Source organism: Chiloscyllium punctatum, chromosome 22 (genome assembly GCF_047496795.1).
Source record: "Chiloscyllium punctatum isolate Juve2018m chromosome 22, sChiPun1.3, whole genome shotgun sequence".
In the NCBI taxonomy this organism is placed as follows: domain Eukaryota; kingdom Metazoa; phylum Chordata; class Chondrichthyes; order Orectolobiformes; family Hemiscylliidae; genus Chiloscyllium; species Chiloscyllium punctatum.
In genome coordinates, this window is record NC_092760.1 from 45,181,552 (window position 1) to 45,208,179 (window position 26,628).

A 26,628-nucleotide genomic window follows, 5' to 3' on the forward strand; every position below is an offset into this window, starting at 1 on the left:
GATTGCACTTTCTGGGTATTGGTCAATGATACAATCTAAATTGGCATTATCTTCACAGGATTACATAGTACATTGATGCTAATTTGCTGCTTTCATTCATAAGATTTCCCCCTTAAGTAAGTTCCAGAGAATTGTCAGTGACTGTTAAGCCTTGCTCCATTTTGAACACATCCCTATAGGAGAGGAGGGGAGACTGCTTTGCGAAAGTAGAAAAAGTAGTTTCTCACTAATTCCTGTTCAGAATAAAAACAACAATGATGACCTTACAGTCATTGCTAACATTTGATAATGGGTATTAATGAATGAAGAAAAAGCCATCAATGAAACAGCAAGCACAGGAGTAATGAATCATTTGTTGGATAATTTCCTGTACTCACATCAAAGTCAACTTTCTCTCCTTCTGGGATTTTGGGAGCAGTCAGTCTGTAAAAAAAATGGGAAGTAATGACACCTAGAACTTGGTTCTGAGGATGTTTCGCAAATTATCCCTTCATTTTTGTGAAGGATGTGGTGTGCTCTGGGGAATGAAACATTTTCAATTCCGGGGGGATCTTAAACTCTACTGGCATGGCTCTGTATTGATTACTGTTGCTCACTGCCATTTATTTTTTCACATTAAAGACACTGCACCAACGTTTGGACATGTAGGGAAATCTGTTGGTCAGAGTTTGCCCACCCATTTACACTGTCTTTTATGGAGCCCTGAGTTTTCCAAAGTCACAGAAGTGACAGTGATACTGTCTATTTAGAAGTCATTGTTGTGGCTCCTTGCAATGCTAGAATAATCATGGTCAGCATTTTCAGATCCCAAGTTGGAGCAGTTGCTCCCAACATAATGCAAATGTCCCTTCAGCTGTCCAGGTTGCTGCAGCAATCAAGATGTACCAAGTCGAATAGTGGAAGGCAATAAAAAGGAAACATGAACAAACAAAATAAAAAGAGATAAGGGAAGTCCAATAATTTTGCATTCCAAATAATGGGGCTGCTTATAGGGACCGAATATCATTGGAACTAGCTGTAATTCTTTGGGCAATATCCAATGGAGAAAACATGGGGCATCATTTGTCTGGATTTGTCTGGAACTTAACAAGAGAAATCCACCAAAGGCCAAATAGAGATAAAAAGGAAGAAAACAGCGAATGAGAGAGAGAGAGAGAGAGAGATGGATGGATGGCAAAGAAATAAGGACAAAAACAAGATTTCAAAAAGGCAGAAATAAAAAGGAGAAAATAACAAGAGGAAGCAAAAGGAAGTAGAGTATGAAAGAAAGACATATTAAACAAGGAAATGAAGGAGAAGGCAGAACAAGAAAAAGGACTACAGCTCCATTAAATAAACCTTCAAGCTGTAACAAATCACTACTCACTTCATCCTTGGTTTCTCCTCCTCTGTAGCAAAATAAAAAAAAGTGAACATAAAAAATAAATTAGATGTATTATCTAAAATTAAAAACAAAGCGTAATGGCATTAAAATGTTGTATTAAAAATACAATCTACTGCCTTACAAATAAAATCATGTGTTTTCTCCTCAATTTTTCCTTTCATTGCCTGAAGGTGTTGACTCCTTGTTGGGGGCAGTCCTACAGATGATGGTCATTGTTCAAGATCCACACCAAGTGCCAATTATTCAAGTGTGGTTATTTTTCAGTGTATGCTAGCAGGCTACTTATTCACAGAAACCATCAGAGCTGAGCCTGCTCCCATTTGCACATATGATTCTCTCTCTGAAATAGCAGCCAGAAACCAGGATTCTGATAATAGTTTCTTCCCTGGTCCATTATAAGTTACCAAATATCTGGAACACTACCGAAACATGAGTCAACAACTTAAGAACAAAATAGGAGCTGGTGAGGAAAACAAAGGAAAACAAAAAAAAATCTGAGAAGATGACCGTAACAAATTGGAACAATCAAAAAACAATGGATTGTTGCAAAATACCTTTATAATTTTCAATAATGTCAAAATGAACAAAATTAAGAATTAAAAAGTGGTTGTGCTCTGGCTTTTCTAGTATAACTAGGTATGCCAATAGCTAACATACCAACAAAAACAAAATTGATATTTAATAAACACATAGGGAGTGAGGCACTTCATAGATTTGATCAATTTTTCAAAGCGTGCTGCATTTTATTCAGTTTTCAGCAGCAGAATATTGTGATTCTAAGATTCTCAAACTGTTACATACTAAAACAGGTTAATTTTTATAAATTAATATTAAATGCAGACTTATCATCTGCCAATCCAGGGAAATGAATCTGGACCTATGACCATAGGTTCTACATTTCTACCTTCCACCTCTAAACTCAGCTAACACCTAAAATACTTCACTCACTTATATCTTTAACTTCACAATCTTGCCTGTAGTGATTGCAATGAAGTCAGCCAGATGGAACTCATAAAATAAACAGCCCCTGATTGGGGCTGTTGATCAGGGAATCCTGGCTGACAGATAAAAACAGAAGTGTCAGACATCCTAGGAGAAAGTGAGGACTACAGATGGTGAAGATCAGAGTCACAAAGTGTGGCACTGGAAAAGCACAGCAGCTTAGGCAGCGTCTGAGGAGGACAGTCGACGTTTCGAGCATAAGCCCTTCATCAGGAATGTTGACTGCTGATGAAGGACTTATGTTCGAAATGTCAACTCTCCTGCTCCTCAGATGCTGCTTGACTGGCTGTGCTTTTCCAGCCGCACACGTTTTAACTGTGTCAGACATCCTGTTCACTCAGAGCTAGCTCTGCAAAAGCTGGATCAGTGTCAAGGACTTACTACATGTAAATAAAGGGTGACTTGGTGACAGAATAACAGTCTGTCAAGTTATTTCATTGCCTAGTAGAAGAATCCAAATATTCAACAATCATGAAGTTTTTAAAAACTAATTTTTGATTTTAGAAGTGCTTTCCCAATTTGCACAAATGTATTTTGCATAGCTTGATTTGAAGTTGCACGCTGTGTTTGTTTTGTCTCATTTGTTTAATATTCTGTGTAGTGTGTTCAGGTCTTCCCCCATCCTTAATTCTAATTTCTACACCTGAACAATACCTGCAGCCTGATACAACTCTTTCCTGGTTTCAAAATTTTAGGCAATGTGATTATGGATCAACAATCTATCATAGTGGCCTCACTGCCATGGTTGGTATTCAGGCCATAGGTTGGGGAAGTCAGGACAACAATGTTTGACATGAAAGTAGTGCTTTTGTCTTTTGCACAATTTACCCCAGTTTACAGATATTCATGGGACCACTGTCTTTTTCATGCAGGAGTGCTGACCACATAAATTAATATCCACCAGGACTGCCTGCACAACACAGCAAAAACATTAACTTCCGGACATTATTGCAGTTACTTATACAACAAAAAATGGGTGGGGTGGGGTCCAAAGGAAACATAATTTTCTTGCTCTCACTAATTATCAATGGGATATGGGAACTGAACTGTCACTGAGATACTATGGAACATTACAAATGAACAAATAGCCCATGTTTTAGCATGCTACCTTCGGAAAAGTGACAAACGCTGATTCCTGTTGGTTCACAAATGCAATGGACAATCACATTCAAATGCAACATTGCGTCTTTTACACATGACATCACTGTAATGAAAACCACACACACACAGCTGTTCTTCCCAACTGAAGCAACATGTTTGCACAGAACTTTCCTTCCAATAGCTAAGCTTTCAATGTTTTGTTATTGTAGTGGTCCAATATGTTTCGCTCTCCGTATTTAGCTGTGTGTTCCATTAAGTACCACTCTACACAGTTTATCAGGGTGTACCTACCACTTGTGTACAAACAAGGTGCTGGCTCACTCTGTTGGCTTGTTTAATCATCCTTCCAACAAACCTTCACCTATCAACACCACTCCATGCGCCTTTCACCCTTGCCTACTTAGTGAATATATAGAGAGAGAGATATTTTGATCAATTGATTCTAGATTAAGTTAAAAATCACACAACACCAGGTTATAGTCCAACAGGTTTAATTGGAAGCATTAGCTTTTGGAGTGCTACTCCTTCATCAAGTGATCCAAAACTATCTGGTGAAGGAACAGTGTTCCTAAAGCTAGTGCTTTCAATTAAACCTATTGGATTATAACCTGGTGTTGTGTGATTTTTAACTTTGTACACCCCAGTCCTACACCGGCATCTCCAAATCATTCCTAGATTAAGCATAATTCCTTCTGGAAAAGTGAATGTCATGCATATCAAAACATATCCCAACATCAGGATTGTATTTAAAGTGAGTTAAGATGCTGATAGCTTCAACTGTACCAACTACCTATCCAGTAGGTGATGCATTACCCTTTGGAAATGGAATGCAAAACCGACATAAAGGGGACAACATGCACTCCTGCATGATTTTCATAATTAACTTTTCCATTTTAAAAGTCGACAGAAGTGAGGCTGTCGGTCCATGGTCATTAAATCCATTCCTCTACAGACCCCCACTCCATCTTGTAGTCTTTTCCTCAATTTAACCAGATCTTCCTACTGTGGAGAAGCTAATACACAGCCTTCTGCCAAAACTTCTGTCAATATCATTAATCGTGCAGCAATGTCACCCAACTCACAGTTAACATTTTTATTTGTCATATGAGCAAAAACAGACACACTAATCCTCAAAGAAATTAGATTGATTATGAAATAAAGACAGATTATAAAATTGACAGTGTACCAGACAACATGAATATTTTAGCAATCAGCACTGTGAATAAAACCAAAAATAAACAGGTTGTAAAGATTTAATGAACACTGCAGTGAAATCTGTTAGTCAAAGTGCTTGCTGAATCTTGCAACTGTATAATGTTTTATACAGCTGCTATTGGATCATCTCAAGCCACGCATTTAGAAGAATTAACCCCAGAGAATTGGGGAAAGGGAAAGGCAGTTAGAGTTCAGTGGGGTGAATTTTACATTGAAGATAAAGCAAAAATACCGTCTTCTTCTTCATTTCCATAAACTGTGCATTGCAATGAAAAAACACAACAGAGCAAAACAAACATTAAGTCAATGTATTCTCGACAGTTATTCCACTTAAGTGAAACTTGTACACTGACTGTGAGCTTGCACTGAGTCAAACTGCTCTAAAGGTTCCAGGATCTAGACACATTGTTGACCTGAGGTTAGAGTGGGCTTGATGTCAATCAAGGTCTGATTTCAGTTGGATGTGTATGTGCTTGTACTCTGACTTATTTCTCACATTTAAATTAAACTAACTGTGGAGTTACTGAAGTTTCAGATAGGTCCTATTTTACAGGCTGCTTATTATTCTACCATTTTATCAATTAAACCTCTTGTTTGACATTATCCGGCTTCACTCTAACAAGTTATGGTAGTTAAGAATCACCAATTGCATGGACATGAAAGGAACTGCATTAACATGAGCAGTGGTTGTGCTCAGTAAGAATCAGCAATGTGAATCTAGACAGCTGCCTTCTAACTGCCAACACAGATTCAACTCTGATTGGATTAAGATTCTGATAGAAACAAGCACAAATTTGACCTCATGTTCAAATATATTCATTACTTTTATAACCATGTGTAAATAAAATGTTTCTGAATGCACAAAACAATACAGATTAACAATATAAGCAATATTTCCTGACTTAGTTCTTAGCTAATGTAACTCTCCATTCCCTATCTAAGAGTATGAAGTTGGGATTATGTGTCAGACACAGCTGTCTCCATCAGCAAATTCTGCAGATAAACAAATCTTCTGATGTGCCACAATTATTAGATGATAATATATATGGACGTCAGCGCACAAACATAAAAACTTCACAATTGAGATATAACTTTGAGAAGATTATCAGAAAAAACTCAAATTATAGATTAAATTAAATCCAAAAATAGTGGTATAAAATGTAGACAACATCAAAATAAAACAAACACCACTTCTTCCACATGGTCTTTTTCAGAGCAGGATGATCAAGTTGTGTAATAAGGTGCTAAAATGCAAATTCAATTTTGATGTCATCATCAGAATCCAAATGTGGTGCTCGCCTGAGCACCTTTATAACCTGGCAGTCTCTGTAACGGCTCAGTTTATGTAATATCAGGCAAGAATCAAGTGTTAAGCTGTTGTACAGCTGTATTGACCATGCTAGGCAAGGTGAATTACAACTGTCTCCATTGTCACATGATTTGACAGTCTCAGAATGGAACTGATCTGATCACTCTGCAACTCAGACTTAGAATAACTTAGAATCTGATGCATGATTGAGAAAAACACACAGCAGAGAACAACATACCTTCTTCATGGTGTACTTCTGAGAGAGATCGGGAACATGCAGTGAGCAATAAATACAAAGAAGCAAAATATGTTAATACTGAGTGTTAAAGAGCAAAATAAATGTCAATGCAGCTGACATAGGACTACCCCAAAGTTGAATCATCAAACCATTAAATGAAATGCAAGACGGCCTCCTTTCCAGTTTTGCCAAATTACTCATTTTAGCTACATCTATCCATAGAATAATTAATAGTATTACAGTTAAGTTTTAGCGTTGCTTCTAGTACTCATGTTAACAGATGCTGTTTAAATTACATTGAATAAAACTCCTTTTTATAATAAATAATGAAACACACACCAATACATCATTTAACAAATGATGGTGATGATGGGTAATAAGCAGTCATTCAAGATGTCGATGAATACACAATAATGATGAAGCATCCAGAATGAATGAAGATGTTCAATGATGAAAACTGATGGAAAATGCCAAGGATATGATATAATGAGAGATAGCAATTCAGTGGAATGATTGTGCATGACATGGGAGAATTTTTTAAAACATGAATAAGAGAAATAAACAGTAAAGATGAAAATGATAATACAAAGGAAGAAAATGCTAACAAAAGAAATATAGAATGAAACTGAAATAGGAGAATGCAGTAAAGAATCTGGACATCACATTGTAACAGAAAGGAAATTGAGAATTAAGTAGAAAGAGAAACGACAAAAATAAGAATGGCAAAACTCAAGAATGACAGGAAATAATAGGATATTAAGGAAGAAAACAGATGAAGAAAGGGGAAAGAAAATGAAATTGCAATACATACCTTCTTCAATAACCTCTTCTAAAGGTGGTATTAATGGCAGCAAGCAGTAAAGCAGCAGTGCAGGGATTATAGGTATAAGGTGGAAAACAAAAAAAAATGGACTTATTTATACCAATGAAAAGCAGTAGAAGACCAAAGAGAAGTCTTGAAGTCATATTACATTCACTCCAATTTACTTCAGTATTCACACACACCATCTAATGTTAAATGGCATAAGCCAAAACGTTAAAAAAAAACCAAGTTTTGCTCAAACACTCTTAAATTCTTGGCATTTCGGAAATAAAACCATTCAAACTAACAGATGTAAGAACAGCTCTGTTTTGATTTTTTGCTAATGCTTAGAGGTTCTCAATTCCTCAAATGGGAGTTTGATGCTGTGTTATTTGGAATACAATGATATACATCATTGACTGTCCGTGAAAAGCAGATGGACAAGTTCTCTAAAATGTCGCAACTTTTGAATGATGGCCCAAAATAGAGGAAAGGTAACATGATATATAACTTTCACACTCTAGCCATTTCATTGGACCATGATCATGAATTTTCAATTTCATTGCATATCCTTAACTCAAAACAACCAAAGATTGCAGTTTAGAATTTAAACCATAACACAACAGCATTGTACTTTAAGATTATCACTTGTCTCATCTCTGGTTGGACAGCCACTTTCTGAGTGAGTTACTTAAAATTTCTGCACTGTCAATGAAAGCTGATAACATTTCATCTCTGATTTTTTCAAAACTAGAACCAATTTTTTTTTACAGACTTTTACATCTACATATATGGTAGAGTTAATTTATTTTGTCTACAGGTAAACTTTTATCATCAGGTGGATTGTCCACAGTCCAAGTTAATGTGCATAAAAATACTAAGAGAAACTACGACAAACTAAAGCTTTATATAACAGTTGACAGAGCAAGTTGAGTGGGTAGTATGTAGGATGTGGGAACATCAGGACAGTGAGATTATCCTGATCAAAAACATTTGTAATCGGCGAATCCATCTTGAATTGCTCTGCTTTGTCATTATTGAGCTGGAGCGTTAATTGAAAACAATCTTGAGCAACAGAGTCGGATCAATATCTGCATAGTGTGCTCCAGATTTGGGGAATTCCTACCAGGCAGGAACAGCATCAGAATGGAGTTTATGAGATCAACATGGGGAGCTCAGAGGAGGGAACCAAGTGATAATTATAGAGAATTCAAAATTAGGAAGATTGAGCAGGAACAAGTGTCTAAAGTGCTCCTACAAGGCACCCCAACAAGGTGCTTATCAAACCAGGCTCAAAAAGATTTTGGAGAAGAAAGGGGGTGTATTCATGTTCAAATCAATAACAGAGGAACGAGAGGAGCACCAAAAACTAGCTCCTCAAGAACTATAAACATTAGATTGTCACCCAAACCAGATATGAACTGCCACACGAACATGTGAATTGGAGTGACGGAACATGGCTGAAGAAGAGTGCTATGGGAAAGAGGGATTCTACTTCATGGGTTTTAAACACTATTTCGGGGTCATTCTTTGGCATCTGCACCAAGTGAAATGGGCAGATTAAACAGAAAGATTAAATAGGGTCGTTGCAGTATTAAGCTAGTAAATAGGGAGGATTGAATCAGATGAGAAAGATAGTATAGATAATAGTTTTAAAAGAGATGGAGGGAAAGACAGTAGGATATGCATCAGAAATTGCATAATATACCCTGGAGGTTGATGTGAGTCTCAGATATGTAAAGCCAATAAGTCAGGAAAGAGAAGTTGGAAACAGGTCAATGAAAAAGTGGAACAGAACATTAGGGCATGTTGTCAATATACGCAATCGTAAAAATATAAATTCATAGATTATAAGGAAAGAAATGGTCTGAGTTACAGGCACAAATTCAACTTGGAGAGTTTGACATGGTAGCTATTACATGCCTGTCAGATGGTCAAGGCTGGCAGCTAAATATACATGTTTATAATCTACAGGAAAGCTAGGTGAAATGGTAAAGGAATCGAATTGCCTTTGCAATTAAGGATGACATTGCTTCAATGTTAAGAGAGTTCATAATGGCAAGTGCTCAAGCACTGAATACTCTATGTGTAGAGTTAATGAATTAAGAGATTTAAAGCTGTAGTGATAGTTGCAGTGAAGTGGTAGCTTGTGAAAATGTTCAGAATAAGCATGCATGTAACAAAGTTTTCACAGGGAACTTTCATTTTTATATAGGTTGGGATAAACAGACTATCACGTCAGAAAGATGTTGCAGTTTTTGAGTGTGTCCTGGGTGATTTCTGCAAAAAACTATGTCCAGGAACCAATAATTTAAAATTAGGTTTAGTAATGAGATAGGCAACAATACATTCGCATCGATCTAATATGATAAGTTTCAACATCATATTTGAAAAGGCTAAACATGAAACAGCGACTAAGACTCTAGATTTAGCTAAAGCTGATTTCAATGAGAGAAGACAAACATAATCCACAGTATACTGGACAATTCATTACCAAGTTAAAAAGCAGATGGTTGGTGGAAATGATTTGGAGCAGTCAATAATCCAAAAGGACAAGAGTTCTGCTTACTAAAATAGACAGCCGTGGACAACTAAAGAGACAAAATACAACATAAAACAAAAAGGTATACAAAACTACAAAAAAAAGAGCTGGCAGATGCGAAAGATACAAAGACCAACATAGGGTGACAAAGAAATACCTAGCATGCTGATTTGTATCAGCACTTACACGAGAGAAGAAGTCAACATGTCAGCTATTCCAAGGAAACAATTGAATCAGGGAAAAGAACACTACAAAATTAGAGTGAACAAAATAACAGTAAAGGGGAAATGAATAACATTAAAGAATATAAAATCTCCAGAACGAGATGATTTTTAATCCCAAGATTTTAAAGGAAGTAGGTAAACAGACCATAGATTCTCCAACTATAATCTCTCAGACTTTTCGCAATTCAGGAACCACTTCTTTAGATGGCAAAATTGTGCATGACATTCAGCTACTTAAGAAAGTTAAGAAGGGTAAACCAATAAAATATAAACCAGTTAGTCTGACATCAGTTGTTAGTAACATTGGTTGAGTTTTTTGTTAAGGAGTGGGTGATTGAATACTTTGAAAATTTTCAGCTAATCAGAGCCAGGGTGGATCTGTAAAAGCTCGACAATGCCAGATGAATTTAATTTTTTTTTGCAGAGATGACTAAAGATGACTATGCAATCCCGCATGTTTATGGATGTAATTATATGGACTTTCAGGAACATATGACAAAATCTCTCACAAGTGATTGTTGGCTAAAGTTGAAACTAATGGAAGTGAGGGCAAATCTGGTCAGGATATTAGTTGAGGGGAAACGGAATGATGGGAAGGTGCTCTAATTGGCAGCATGTGATGAACAATAACCTGCAAGGATGTGTTTGGTGTCAACAATATTAAATATTTGTTAACTTAGCTGATAGGATGGAAATTTATCCAAATTTGTCAACACACAAAGATAGATGATAGTATATGAAATGTGAGTAGGACTGTCAAAATACACAATGATATCTAGATTATATATATATTTCTTTATATCTAGAAGAGCAGAATACTTGGGAGTAGATATCGTGTTTTGGCTTGACACAGCTCTAGTTTGACCACATATGGTGTACGGTGAGCATTTTAGGAAGGTGATATTGGCCTTGGAGGGAGCATAGTATATATTCTTGAGAACGATAAGTGGACTCTGTCAAATTGTGGAAACTAGTGTTGTGGTTTAAAAGAATAAGGGTGATTTGATCAAAGCTTTCAAGGTGGCATAGGGAACAGTTAGGATTTAGTAGTCATGGCATCTGGGACAAGGAGACAGTCTGAAAATTAGCACCAGCCCTTTCAGTATTGAAATAAAGAAACATTCTAAGAAAGTTAGTATTTTAGAGCTCTCATACACATACAACAATTGATGTTATATCAATTGCTATTTTAAAACTGAGGTTCACTGATTACTGTTAGTGAAATGTATTAATGGCAAAGATGGATACGCAGAGTTAAGACACATAACAGCCACAAATGTATGGAATAACAGAACAGGATTGAGGGCTGAATGGACAAATCCTGTTTTTATGTTCCCATACAGTACAGGTAATTGTTCTATAATGCCATAGATGGGTTCCAGTGAAACCTTGCTGAATAGAAAATTATTTGATAGAAATAATGGAGTCAAAGGGAAAAGTGGGGCAATGGGCAGACCAGCAAAAACAAATCACTCACAATCACTCAAAAACCACCTAAAAGTCTAACGCAAAGTATACCACAGCCTGAATGAAGGTTGTAATCATATTTATTAATGAAACAAAAGTAACTTCAACACAGTATATTTAAAAAAATCTAAGAAAGCTGCTTTGACAGCAGCTGATATCGGCCCATGTGCAGAACGGCACAGAGATTTTGGCACAGACATTACCATGCGCAGAACCAAATGCACGAACTGATCCCCATTGGAAGCGCGCTATTGCGAACAGAGGTAAGCCTTCTCGAAAATACGTTCCCTAATTCTTCAGCAACATTATAGCCAAATCGTGCTGCCAGAATGCGTGTTATCCAAGAACTATCGGTACCAGAATTCCAATTACAATCAATCAATTTCCTTTCCACTCAGCTCCCCTTCTCCCAAACTCTGTTTTGGTTTGGACATGTTAAAAAAAAGACAATATAGCTTGGATTAGATTGACATCAGTCAATTCCCCTCTCAATTTTAAGCCAGTTTCTTGACTCACATCTATTAAGTCTGTGACCAATCATTTTCCTCCACATAGCCCCACTAAGAAATGATCTTTATTAAATCTAGCATATATTTCTTCACTTTTTGTGAAATTTTAACTAACAGAAAGTTTATGATGAGCATCCCACCCAACAGATAATGAAACCATTTGTTTCTGAGTTATGTCATCATTACCAGTAATAAATGAAGCCTGAATATCAATGACACACACACCTCAGAAGCCAATTAAGACAGTGCTAAGTGGGAGTAGAGCAAGAACAGCATAGTAAGTCTCTGTGCAACTATTTTAATAGAGGTTACCAAGGCAGGGAGAGTTAAAAATATCCCAATTGTCACAAAATCTAAATTTCCCAAAATATAACTGTCCCAAAATGTTTCCTGAAAAGGAGGACTGGAGTAACAGACAGCAACATGCCTTCTTCAATGTATGCTTCTGGAAGATGATAGGTACATGCAGCGAGTAGCAAATACAAAGAAGCAAAATTTATATTAATACTGAGCATTGGAGAACAAAAGGTAATAACGTGGCAGACACGGGACACCAAGAAGAATCAATAAATAACCCAACAGAATGCACGAGGTCCACCTTTCCAACAACACTAACAAACAACTCAAAGACAGTATAGTCCTTGAACAATTAAAAGCACTTAATTATTTGCAATATCTCTTATTTGTACTATCTAAAGTTGCTTAAATGACCCCTTCTTAAAATTCCTGAAATTCTACAAGCAATTACATCAATGGAAATTTAAGACATCACACCATGAATAGAAATAATGAACAATATTGGTAATAACCATGGAAACAGAATGATTAGGGTAAAGAAGGATAGAGAATGAGAAAAGGGATACAAATGGATTGAAGGATGCACAATAATCAAGATGAGGGATGCAAAATGATTAGAGATAACTATGGATACAGACTTATTGAGGGTGATGAAAACTACAATATTAATGGGGATATTGTACAAAACAGAATGATTGAGGAAAGTCAAGGCAATACAATTGTGGGGGTTATGAAAGAAAGATTTATTTGAGATAATGGAGGATACACAATGTGAAGGATAATGGAGGTTACATAACATTGGAGTACACAGAACGATAGAGCCAAGTTAACAAAGTATTAAAAAAATGAAGGTTGGATAAAGAAACAAAGAGAAACAATAAAAGAGGAAATTGTGATTGAGAAAATGTAAATGTCAGAAACTCAGAATGAAAAATGCAAAACAGCAGAATGAAGAAAACAATCAATGGAAAAGAAAAGGTGAGAGTGCTTTTTGAAAAATGAAATTAGATAAGAACTAAGGAGATGAAGAATGAAAAAAAAAGATGAGAATACTGAAATGGAAAAATGAGTGAATAAAAATAGATGAACAAAGAAAATGTGGGATAATGTCAGATTACACTACATACCTTCCTCTGGAACCTCTTCTAAAGATGATATTAGCATGTAGCAAGCAGAAAAGCAGCAGCGTGTGAAATTGAAAGGCACAAAATGGAAAAGCAGAAAAGTAATTATATTGACATGTCAGGAGAAACTGGTAAAATACTTTGGCTAAAGAGCAAAACACCACACCTTTTCACCATTAAAACAACTTTCACTGCAATTCACTTCAGCATGCATAAAAACAATCTAATTGTTGAAATAAAGGTCAACTGTGTTACACATGAATCCAAACAAAAAAAAATCACAAGTATGATTCCAACACCCTTAAATTCCTGACAGTTTATATCTACCCCTTTACTAAAAGGCAATCAACTCAATCTAAATGGCAAATTTTCAAATGTTGAAACACCTTCCTGTATATTAACATTAACCTTGAAGCTTGTATTGGAGAATTCTAAAAATAAAACTATTCGCTGTTCTAGATACATGAAATTGTACAAGATATAATCTTTGATTGGTTGTATATGGACAGGACAGCAGGGTGGTCAACACCATTCTTGATTGGGTTACAGTAGAATTGTTGCCTTCATTGCCTTTGAATTTGGAAAACAGTATGAGTGGCAAACATGCATATCGATTGACACCACCAGGGTTGGATTTTGAAAGTTTGAAGATTGTTGGGTTCGCTGATTTTTAAGTGTAAAGATTGTGAATTAGTGAACACTTGTAATAACAATGGAATGCACTTAAAAATCAGTTCTGACAAGTTGTGTTTGAGGAGGTCCAACTACACTCAATATCAAAGTTTTTCTTATAATCTAAAGCACTTCCATTCACCATTAAGCACGACCATCAAGATCAATTCCACAACACCGAAACCAAGTTATAAATTGCAATGTTACAGCTCCCAAATTCACTCAGTAATCATTCACAATTATACATTTATGTTTCCAAATTCAAACCAATGTGAAACCATGATCTCTGCAACAGGGGGTTGGTTTAGCTCAGCTGGATAGTTGGTTTGTGAAGGAGTATGATGTCAATAGCATGGATTCAATCCCCACACTAGCGGAGGTTACCATGAAGGACTTCCCTTCTCAAACACTTGTTTGAGGTGGTGGCCCTCACGTTAAATTACCACCAGTTCTCCCTCTAATGAGAGAGAACAGACCTATGGTCTGTTAAGACTATGGTGACTTGACATGCAAAACCTCTCTATAAATTGTTTTGGAACATAATTCAAATTCATTCTGACTTTGCACACTTTTATGACCAATCTCTTTGTCCTTAAGGCATCCTTAAACACTCAGACAAAATTTCTACCAGAAAACCAATAGGTACATAAATATTTCTTCTTGAAATTAATTGGGTGGGGGGGGGGGGGGGGGGGGGGGTGGTCCTTGAAGTCTGGAGATTCTGAGGAGGTTCTGGCAGTATGCCTATAATTTAAGAAACAGGGAAGAGAAAAAACGTAAACCACAGACATTTTAGGGAAAATGTTAGTATCTATAAAGCATGGAACACCTATTGACTTAAGAAATAATGATACATTTGTGCAGAGACATCATATATTGACAAGGATATCAAGTATGACAAACATATTAGATATTTTGAGGATGTTATAAGAAGTACAGTATAGATACAGAAGTGGTGATTGTGTTATATTTGGATTTTCATGAGGTTTTTAATAAGGTTTTGCACAGTAGTTAGTGAATAAAAATCTCATGGGACTAGCGACAATATACCAGTACAGATTAGGAATTAATTAACAGACAGAAAACAGAGGATAAGAATAAATAGGTCATTCCCAAATGACAGGCTGTTACTAGTGGATGTTGCAAAGAACAGTGTTTGGTCCATAATGTTCACAACCTACATCAATGATTTGGATGTGGGGATCAAATGTAATATTTCTAAATTTGCTGATGAAACCAAACTAGATGGGGATGTGATTTATTAGGAGAGTGTAACGAGGCTTCAGCAGATTAAGCGAGTATGGAAGAAAATGGCAGATGGACTATAATGTGAATAAATGTGAGGTTATCCACTTTGGTAGAAAAAACATAAATGCAGAGTATTTTCTAAATGGTGCAAGCTTGGAAAGTATTGATCCCAGACAAACCTGTAGATATTAGGTGAGGACAAGATTAGGATGCTGCAAAGTCAGATCCTACCTACGCTCACACATGAAGAAGTCTTCAGTGGGCAAGACAGGAGAAAACAATAGAACCTTAGTAGCTAGCTTGAAATAATATTCTAAAATGCCTGCCTTTTGTAATATCACAACATTAAGAGTGCTGGAATTGTTTGTGGTGTTAAGTTATATAAGTAAACGATGGCATTGGGAAAAACGAAGAGCAATTGGGAATCATCTTCATTACCTCCCTCTTCATGTTCTTCATGTTCTGTAATCCAACACCAGAGATAATAGATGGTGATTATTTGCAGCAAACTCTGACTTCATCACTTAAGCTGCCCTCACCATGGGTGTTCAATACAAGCATCATGCACAGAATTCTGAACCATTAGCCAGCTGTAAATGGGAAAAGCTGAAACCACTCTACTTAGATCATTCCATCTTTTATCCTTAATCTGATGAAAATTAGCCTCTCTCACTAGAGCATAATTTGGGACAAAGGAATTGGTCACAGCTTCCTAAACTGAGCAGGAGAAAAAACAGTTAGCTAGATATCTGAATCAGTGACCTCCGTTAGAAAGTGCACAAATAGACAACTGAGGTCAGAACAGGATCAGATACGAACATGATTCTTTATCTGACCTACTGACACCCACTACCCAGGTTCACAGATGAAGAACCAGCTACTTAGACCCTGATCCAGAGACCAGGCAATGGGAATGAATCAGCATTATTTATATGACATGAAAAGATAGATAGTCAACAGTTTGGCAAGGCATAGGGGAGGAAGCTGCTTTGGACATTACTATAGAAAATTAGCACTTTCTAGCAAGGAGAGAAGCCTGTGGAAGCCATTTTTAAAAATTCTTATATTCAGGAGATTATGACAAAAAAATCCTTCATGTCACCCAATTCACAAAACATTTCTTTTTATTCATTCAGGATGATGGGTCAAGTATTTATATGGCTACTCCACCTTAGTTTGTGGCCAACAGTAACTCATAGGATGCTGATTGTGGGAAATTTAGCAATGGCAATGGTAACATTACTTCCCACTTGTCTGTCTAAGCCTGGATATTGTTCATGTTTTGCTTCAAATAACAAACATTGGAGTGAGGTACACGATACAACTTCTGGGAGGCTAACAGAGGAGAATAGGGAACTCAAAAAATATTGAAGAGGGAAGGTGGAAAGTTAACACAGAAAATTTCCATGAATCATGAACTGCTCTGTATTCATAATGATAGCAGCGCACTGCAGACTTCAATGTTGTTAGAAGACCAAGAATAACCATCAGATCCAAGCTGAGTTTGCTGTTCAATGATTGAAGCTTCCAACCTCAGAGAAATGCTTTACATAATACTGAAATACAATTTAGAGAAAATATAAAATAAAAAAGAACTTTTGGAAAATTGATAACTATGTTAATTCAAATTATAGTATGAAATAAGTCAACAATAAGACAAATACTTTGTAAAAATATGCAGAGACATAGATTAAGTGAATCTGAACAGAGTATTCAACTATTTTAAAATTATTGAAAATAATATGAACATATTTTGAAGTGCTACATAAAGGTATACTTTTGTGCATATCTATCAATACATATATATAAAATAATTATATATGTAGAAAGTATAGAATAATTTTAAATAGCAGGTTATATAATCAGTTTTATATATACATACGTATTACTTTATAATTACAACTTAATGGGAACATTACTGACTTGCCCAAATTTAAAGTATGAGAGTCATGGATTCGTATATGTGCATGTAAGGACAATGATAAGCTAAAGAATTACGTCAACCACAACACAATTTGGCAACTGCAATCATGCAGCCAATCTTGACTGAGAATGCAGTGGCCAACTGATGTAAAGAAGAATAGCAGAACCTTGAACATTCAGAGGTGTAAAATGAGCAAGGTTAAATGTACTGACCATTATGTACACTGTTTGACTTTCCATTTGCTTCATTAAAAGATATTTGTTTCAAATGTTGGCTTGTTTTTAAAAAAGGCTGCGAGTAAATATTTAAATAATACAAAAGCATTGCTCTGGACTTAGGCAACACCCTCCAGCATTATTTTGGTCCTCACAGATGCACATTGCAGAAAGAGACCATTTGACCCATCGTGTCTACACCAGATTTCCAAATGAGCATCATGACTTCATGCTTTTCTTTTATCCTTTCTCTATAACCCTGCACATTATTTCTAATTAAATAATTATTCAATGCCCTCTCCAATGCCTCAGTTGAACCTGCTCCCATACCAAATCCAGTATAGAACTCCAGACCTGAATCACTCACTATATTAAAATGTATTTTTCACACATTTCATTTGCTTCTTTTGCAAATTACTTTTAATCTGTGCCCTGTCACTCTTTATCCTTTTGCAAGTGACAACATTTTCTCCATATCTACTTTGTCCAGACGTTTTACGATTTTGAAAATTTCAATTAAACTTTCTCTTAGTCTTATCCAAAGAAAGCACTCCCAACCCCTCCAATGTATCCTCATAACAAAAGTTTCTCATCTCTGGAACCATTTTCGGAAGCCTCTTCTGCACTTTCTCCAATGCATTCACATTCTTTCTAAAGTCTGGGACACAGAGTAATGAATGATACTCCAGCTAATGTCTAACTAGTGTCATATACAAGTTCAGCATAATTTTACTGCTGTTGTTCGCTATGCTTTCATGAATAATGGATACTGTGTGCTTTATTAACTATGTTCTTCACCTCTTCTGCCATGTTTAACGCCTGATGCATCTATGCACTTGGATCTCTGATTTTATACATCCTTTGGAGAAGCATCCTTTATTTTATACTGAATTTCTTTTTCTATCAAAATAGATTATCTCACAGCTCTCCACACTGTACTTCATCTGCTGCCTGTTCACCCATTCCACCAACTTGTCAATGATCTTTTGAAGTTCTACACTGTCCATACTTCCAATAACAATTTAAAATAGAGTTTGGCTTACATAAGTTTAGTCAGCCTTCATAATTTCTCTTCTTTATCATTTTTTAGTTCATTCAGCATCTTAACTACATTCTTTATCACAGGCTTGTTCAGTGGTGAAGTCAAATTTACAGGGTCAATTCTAAGTTGTCACAGTCAATGTCAATAGGAAAATAATACGTTTCAAGTGTCATTAGCAAACTTACAGCCCTTTGAACACTAGTAACCAGTCTAATGGCATTTACACAGAAGCCAAACCTGTTCCTTATGATGTGCCTCTTCTGACATAGCTGAAGAATCCAGGTAAAAAGGAGACAGATACAACACTACTTTAAAAGGGCTAAAAACAAAATTCTAGATGAGATATTATAAAGACACCAGGTCCAGATAGGACCTATCAATAATGTTAAGGAAACTATGGATGGGAATTGTGGAAGTATTGGCCACAATTACGCATAGACATACAGGTGATATTAGAGAAATAGGGAATTGCAAGTGTGACACTTTGTTCAAAAACATGTAAGGATGAGCCCAGCAACCACAGGCTATTTAATTTAACATCCACAGTGGATAAACATTTAAGAATAATAATCAGGGACAACGTTACAGTATTATGAACAAGTGTAGATTAATTAAGGAAAGCTAGCATGAATTCAGGTAACAGAGAGGACAGATGAGCCCTATGTGGTTGATGGGATGTATGTGGACTTTCTAAAGGCATTTGGTTAAATGCCAAATAACAGGTTTGCCAGCAAAGTTGAAACCCAAGAAACAACAGAGACAATGTCAGCATGGATATTGTTGGCTGACAAGGAACAGAAATAAATGGTGAACATTTATCTTTTTGGATAGGAGGAATACAGTGGAGATCCTTAGGGGCTGACTGTCAGATGATCAACTTACTCTATTTATATTAATGACTTAAACCTATGCACACTGGTTTAACTACAACCAGAGTATTGTGCCAAATTTAGGGAGCAACATTTACGAAGGAAATGACAGCTTTAGTGAATATGCAGAAAAGATTTCTGAGAATCATTCCATGAATAAGGGACTTCAGTAATGTAGACAGAGAAGGTTTGATAAAAGTGTTCAAAATCATGAGGGGTCTATACAATAGATAGGGATAACCTATTTCAATTGATAGAAGGGCCAAGGACTAGAGGGTACTGGGTTAATGTGAATGATTAAGGAACCAATGATGACATGAAGAAAATTTATGTTACACTACAAGTGTGGTTCGGATTTGAAACACTTTGCCTTAGAAGATAATGGGGCGGTAGGTTTAACAGCAACTTTCAGAAGGAATTGACAATACCTGAAAATCGAACAGAAAACGTGCAAGGCTATCAGGAGTGGGATTAACTACATTGCTATTGCTGAGTGCTAGCAGGGAAAAGATGAGTCAAGTTGCCTCAATTTGTATTTGTAACCATTTTATGATACTTTGAAAAAGTGAGCTTCAAATTGTTTCTGTATGGTGGGCCGCAGTATTACATCAACTCCCCTCACTAAAAAACATGACTGCCACACTGCTGTCTTCGGTTGCACTACCCTATGTATATACATACACACACACACTCCCACTGCCCTGCTCAGCCATTCTACATCACTCAGTATTGAGCGAGTTATTCAGAAGCCTACCTCAGAGTAGTCGCTAGTTATCCGGAAGTCTCTAATTCTACTTTAGTGAAGACCAGGTCTTACAATGTCTCTGACCTTTGATTTATTGGAACCGGTGGGGTGTTGACATGCTCCATAATTTCAAATGCAGCCGCCCCCAGAATTTATGTCTGATTTGAAATAATTTTAAACATCGTAACAATAACCTACAGGGCTTCTGCAAAGTGCATTTAAAGTGATTAATTGTGAACAATTGAACGTTAAAATTTCTCATTCTACAACAAGTCTGTTTTGTAACAATTACAATGCGTAACAGCTTGGCTTCATTATAGCGGTGCGAGCAAGCCACAGACGGACTTACCTTCGTACCTGCAAAAGAAGATAAAACAACAGGTTACTCACCGGTGCAAACTCACACTGACATTATTTTTAAGTCTTTAAAAACTCAAAAGGGGTTACAAAGGCACGTGTCTGGTCTGCAGTTAAAATTTTTAACATTGTATTTGAGTCGAAACTGAACTGGAGATGAGACTCGGTCATCCTAAACACTGAATAAGCTAAGTTTATCTAAAATAATTTCAAATAAATACTTACACTTCTTCAGTGTCAGACATCTTGAACTGAGCTCCTTAGATCTGTAACAACCGAAGAGAAAATCTCAGTGAGAATGGCCTACAAAGTGCATCCTCCTCGGTTTTACAATTTAAGGTATACGCTGAGTAATGAGAACCGCCGATCACAAATAGCCTCATTAACAGTGCAGAGCTAATGTTGCCTTTTTTTGATATAGTCAACAAAAATACAGGGAAAATAGCGCTGGCGATAATACAGGAGGAGTCTGCATGCAGTATCAGCAGCTGTGCACACACAGAGCACTACACCCCCACCCCACATACTGATGGGATTGTCGATTTATATATTTTCAGCACGGCCCTGACCAACCCATTTGGGAATGGCAAAATAAGATAGTGGGCTCCCTCCCACTTCCCTGACACGCACTGGAATATGACTTGGAATAGCTTGGAAATGTACCTCAACAATGGTTTCAAACTTTCCTGTGTGTTCAGGATAGGAAGAAAGAAAGCAATAGCGGAAAAGAAAGCTGTCCACTCTCAAAAACAGCATTCTGGATTCAATCCAGATCGAGGGTGGAGGACAAGGAAAGCAATATTCCGGTTTCTCCGGCCAACAGCAGGCCTCTGCTCAATGAGATTCTTCCCTTGGAAAAGCCGCCAGCATAGACGGCCTGTAGCCATTCCCGCTGCCCTTCCGCCGAAGATCCGGCGTAAATTCGCTTTCCGTGACAACCCAATTATGGTTTGACATTACCAGCTCATCTTAATATCACAGCAAACTACTACGGATGCTGGAAGGTACGAAATAAAAACAGAAAACTGCTGGGGAAACTCAGCAGGCCTGTGGGGCTAGAAGCAGGGTCAATAGTTTGAGTTCGAAATCACTGCTGAGTTTCTCCAGCACTTTTCTTGCCATCATTTGAAAGATTACAACAATCCCTTTTCATCCTCATCCGGCATGTATAATGATCTTTGTTTTGGTTTATTGCCTGGTATATGTCCCTGATGACACTGGCTGCCGCTGAGCGACTGTGCTAACTCTCCTCCGGGACCCTGCATTCTGCATTGTTTTAGCGAGAGGTGTGAGGGACTATTGAACTGGAAGGGCGTCGCACTCAAGGCCTGACACAGATCTGACACAGAGCAAAGGCCTGTGTACCTCAGCTCCAGAACTGAATGAGAAAAAGCAAAAGGAAACGTTTTCTAATACTTGAGTTGATTAGCTCGTGTTCTCGTGGTGCCATCCCGCCCCCAAAACAAAATCTCGTCAGTGAAAACAATACAAAAATCTTAAATTTCCCATTTTATATGAAAACGTGCTTTCAGTGTGTATAGAAAGATATAATACATGTACTGATATGGAAAATGGGACACGATTAAATCCAAAAGAAAAACAAAACTCCACTTATCCTGTTTTCTTACACCAGAACAGTAACTAATGTTTTAATTGGCTGTAAAGTTGTTGGGAACCTGCTGGGGCTATGAGAAGTAAATGCTGCACTCAGAGGTGGAGGGAGAGAAGTGCGGGCACCTACTGTGGGAGAGGCACCTTCCCCCCACACACAAACACACACACAGTTCCATTCGCGATCACATCTTCGGGCTCTTCAGGTGCTAGGAGCACTGGATGGACACATTTAAAAATGGAAACGTCTTTAGAAAAGGAGATGGGCCGCAGAGCCAACAGCTGGGAATGCCCTGCGCCTGTCTTCACCGGATCCTATTTCCACGTCTTCAGCTTCTAAGGGTCTCTGAAATACTTCTCACAGACGCCGCTCTCCTTCCTAATTAGGCGATGGCCTCTCACTGTCCCGAAAGGTAATCCGTCTGCAGCTGCTACCCATTCCCTGGCTGTGGATTCAATCTCATTTCTCGTTAATGCCACCGCTAAAGTAAGGCACGAATGTTAATGAAATAAATTAGATTAAACCCCTCGCACATTTCCAGCAAGCACATTACATAATAATATCAACCCAGTTTGCAGTAATAGCCTTTCCCAACATGTATTTATACCAGTCCCAATGAGTCCGTGCCTTCTTACCAATGAATTTCGCGAAAACCTCATGTACTTGTTTAAAATATTTAACTTTGAGCTCTTGGGATCCCTACAGATTCCCAAGGTTTGGGAGAGAAGGTGAGGCAGGAGTAGGAGTTCCTCACTGTAAAGCTAAAACTAATAGCCCCCTCCCCTACAACTCCCAAATAACTCTCTCCTGGTTCTTTCTCTCTGCCTATTTCCAATCTACCCCGCCTGATCTGGCTTCTTTGCCCCCTAGTTACCTTTCTCTCTTTGCCCAGTTTCTCGTCAATATTTCCTCCCCCCACCCCCGACCCCCGGATCCCCATGTTTCCGTCAGTTCTCTTTTAGTGGAATGAGCGATTGTTTTTGTTACAAATTCAATCAGAATGGGCTCTGTTTCGTCTCAGCTCCCGGATGCTGAAACCACTCAGATCTCTCACAGTGGTCCCAGCCAAACAGTGGAAAGAAAAATCACATTCCCCAGGACCCTATCGCTGCATTCTCACTGCGGGGCTCATTGATTCAACCAGACAAACCGGCCTTTTCCCTCCTCTTAAAAACGATGGAAAATTCTATCACCGCGCATGCTTCCGGATTTGTTTTCAGAAGCCCCTGTTTCCCCATTTCAGACTAACGCCGCCCAGGGAAGCAGCCCACATGAGTTGTGTGAAGATGATCTCCTCACAAGTCAAACACAAAGCAGCCGAACAGGTGCCCGCATTACATCGAATACACATCTAACGCTGAATCAGGTCAGCCCCACTACTTTCAAAGCCCCACCAAGCTGCAGCCTGTTAGACAGCCCAGATGGGGACCTCTGTCATTGACCGGCCCTAGTCAGCTTCTCACCCAAATATTAACACCGTCTTGTGTCTGAAACCTCCTTCCGGTTTGAAGCTCCCTAACCTGGGTTACGTTTAGCCAGAAGGTTCGTCAAGAGATGGGGATGGAATGGAGATAGTGGTGTGAGGATCTTACCGCAAAGTGAAGCAGGTGGAGGGAGGATCCCTGGTGGCTTTAACAGGCAGTCAGGTCTGCTGAGCTTCACAAGGTGGTCAGTCCAGGTCTTATAGTGAAATCCGAGCCGCGGGCAAGTCGGATTGGTCTCAGCCACTTGAAGAACACGGGGGGATGAGAGAGGAGGAGGAGGAGAGAGAGAGAGTTGGCTAATTTTAGCAAACCTTCAGCGAGATGCACTGGGCATGGGAAAGAGGGAAGCGGCAACACTGAGGAGATGCTCATCTGGTTATTTGTGGAACCGAAGATAGCAAACAGAAATTTCTGCTGGATTTGGAGGTGGCAACCCAACCTTCAGAGAATAAAGTCCCTAATGATAAATCATCAATCCTTTTCGTTCTGACCTGTTCTGTTTTATAAGTACCTTCTCTGTAGGGAGTTGGCTGCTCAGCTGTACATTGACAGTGCTTTCAGAGCGTTTGCTTCGGGTTTCCAACACTCACCCTGGCTCAGTGCCTCACAGTACTAGGGACCTGAATTCAACTCCAGCCTGGAGTTTGCATATTCTCCTCGTGTTTGCGTGGATTTCCTACCGCAGGTTAGATGGATTGGCTGAATTTACCAGTGTCCAGGAATGTGTAGATTAACCATGGAGGGGGAGGAGAGTGGGATAGTGAGTCTGGGCGGGGACGCTTTTTGGAGGGCCGGTGTGGATTCGATGGGCTGAATGGCCTGCTTCCACACTATGGGAATTCTATGATTTATTTAGCGATAAACCCTGTCTCTGTGTGATCAGTATGGGTGTCTATAAACTTGTGCCCCTACCAATTTATTTACCCAGGATTTTGAAGTTCAAACTACGGCGGATTATAAAATTTGTGCCTCCCATACCCCCCCACCCACCACCACCCCCGTTCATCCTGCTATGTTTCCTTTTGCTTTCAAAGATTGTTGCATCAAAGTTTTAAGGAAGTCTTGTTTCGATCTTTAACACTGACATTCCAAACTATAGATTGTCAACTGACGATTGCAAATGCAAAAAAAAAAGTCAGATGTTCAATAGTAAATACACGACGCCTTAGTCAACCGCGAAGAAAAAAAACCACTCAAGGCCAACGACCCAGTAACAGCATCAAACTTCAAGTTCATTAATGTTAAATGAAATGTGTGGTTTAATTTCACGGCGGATCTAGCGAACAATCGTGTGAATACAGCCCCCGAGATATGTGCACAAGCTGTGATTCCTACCCCTCCAAGGCACACACACACACACACCCTCCATCATTCCCAACCCCGCCACACACACAAACACACACACACACAACAGCCTCTCCTACAGACGAAGGTCAGCACTACCCCACTCCAGTTGCCAACACACACACATACACACACAGGAACCAACGATGGTGTAATACCAAGCTTCAAACCAATAGGAGTCAGTCTTCCCTGAATCCAGTTAAAAGAAACTCGTTGTCTCTAGGTAATGTTACAAAACCAATAGGGAGGGAAAAGGAAATACGCCCTGTTTCGGAGAGACGGCACACCACCCTGTATGGAGCAAAGGCAACTTAATGAATGCCCACGTACTAAACACCACAGGCGATTTTTATTTTGGGCATAGGTTAGCTTTTCCTTTCCAGCTGCAGGAGGGTACAGGCCAGTGCAGGATGAGCTCTCCAACTTGCAGTCCGAGGGTCTGAGCAGCAAATCTCACAGAGCGAACTAACAGGGATCTGCAAGCTGCAGCAAGCACCCCAAACCCTCTCTGCAAAGCTGCAGGTAAATGCCGTTTACTTTAGCCTTGTTAGTTAAGCAAACAAAAAGAAATCTAAAATAGAAAGTGGAAAAACAGAAAGCCCAAGGGAACCTTGATGTGGCGGCGCTAATGTAATTTAATAAGTGAACCTAATTGGGTTTGTGAAAGGTCGAAAATATGACAAAGCCAGTACAGTTAATACTGTAAATGCAGATTAGAATCTAATGTAATTAAACGAGATAATATGAAAGTGACTCACAAATCTTCAGATTTTTAATTTCTTTGAAACAGCTTTGCACCAATATATTTTTCAATATTTAAGACACTGATCCTATATTTCTAGTTGGATTAAATTACATGACAAAAGGAAAAGCAATCAAGTATTGCAGTCTTTTATCTGTATTAACTTTAAAATGCCAACTGCACCACTTGATGTGACTTTAGATTCACAATACATCAATAGGACAGGTAACTTAGGAGGTATTCTACCATGAGTCTAAAATTTCTCCATTTAAATGTGGAATTCATTTTTCCAGTTAAATATTTTTACATCAGACATTTACAAGGAAATGGAAGTGCTGACCTGAGCAATAAACTACTCACCTGAAATTCATTACAGCTCCATCTGTAAATTGGTGTCCAGCCAGTGTTATTGAAATTTCCTCTCTTCAGTCACCTTTTTTCAAATATCAAATGTAGAAATACACAGTAATCCTGTTATCAGTTAACGTTGTACAATGGAAAATATTTCACTAAACCATAAAGAAAAAATCCCTGTGGGGTCACAAAGCCTAAAGTATAGCCGTAGGACAAATTATTGCAATTAATAGATGGATTGGTGTGAAATCGATATATTCTGAATGAGTGACATTGGTTTAATCCTCTATTCTACATAAGTCATTTAGGTTGGAAATGTAAGGCATGTTGCATTGCTGCTGATCTTGGTATCCAATGATGGTATTAAGCTGTATTAAATTTTTCTATTCCGTCTTCTGCCATTTGCTATTCACCATATCTGTTAGTAATCTGTCAGTTAGTCACAGGAATTAAATAATTCTACACAGAGCAAAGAAATCCAGGATAGAAATTTGAAGTGTAATGTGTAATGCTGACACACACAGCACTGGCATGAGCTGCACACAATCCGTGCATCTGTCTGGGCCAGTGATAAATTTATTTATTTCATTTCTTTGATGTGAAAGGCAACAGACACCTTTCATTTTTATTTATTTCATTCCTGAGATGTGAGTAGAAGGTGTTGATGCGTAGTTTTCCAGAGCATTTGCAATGTGCAGTAATGGTGATAGCGTTTCCATGCACCTATTGCCCTTGTCCTAGGTCGTAGAGGTCACAGTTTTCAGATGAACAACTGAATAAACTTCAGAAAATTGTTGCAATGCATC

General features: G+C 38.1%; 2 protein-coding genes and 1 long non-coding RNA gene across 13 annotated transcripts in view; 1 reads left to right on the top strand and 2 right to left on the bottom strand.

The window, feature by feature from the left end:
* The window catches only part of LOC140493592 (troponin T, fast skeletal muscle isoforms-like), a 39,749-nt gene extending 24,122 nt beyond the window's left edge, over positions 1-15,627 (bottom strand). For 2 of the 7 annotated variants that reach the window (XM_072592201.1, XM_072592204.1), the window contains exons 1-3: positions 15,573-15,614; positions 1,367-1,388; positions 378-423 (exon numbers count right to left, since the gene is read on the bottom strand). In XM_072592201.1, the coding sequence (XP_072448302.1) occupies positions 378-423; positions 1,367-1,371 (51 nt within the window). In that variant the 5' untranslated portion in view covers positions 1,372-1,388; positions 15,573-15,614. Of the gene's footprint in view, positions 1-377; positions 424-1,366; positions 1,389-4,934; positions 4,959-6,249; positions 6,268-7,060; positions 7,079-13,217; positions 13,236-15,572 lie in introns of all 7 variants that reach the window. The other 5 variants (XM_072592205.1, XM_072592202.1, XM_072592207.1 and 2 more) reach the window with 5 other exon arrangements.
* Positions 15,628-20,503: 4,876 nt separating this feature from the next.
* On the bottom strand, positions 20,504-23,908 carry LOC140493596 (uncharacterized). The gene is made up of 3 exons (XR_011963720.1): positions 23,894-23,908; positions 23,491-23,625; positions 20,504-20,552 (listed from the first exon to the last, which is right to left on the bottom strand). It is a non-coding gene; the product is annotated as an uncharacterized lncRNA (long non-coding RNA).
* A 1,073-nt stretch (positions 23,909-24,981) lies between these two features.
* prr33 (proline rich 33) overlaps positions 24,982-26,628 on the top strand; it is a 56,182-nt gene continuing 54,535 nt past the window's right edge. For all 5 annotated transcript variants that reach the window (XR_011963719.1, XM_072592211.1, XM_072592209.1 and 2 more), the window contains exon 1: positions 24,982-25,248. The gene's annotated coding sequence lies outside the window, so the exon portion shown is untranslated. The remainder of the gene's footprint in view (positions 25,249-26,628) is intronic.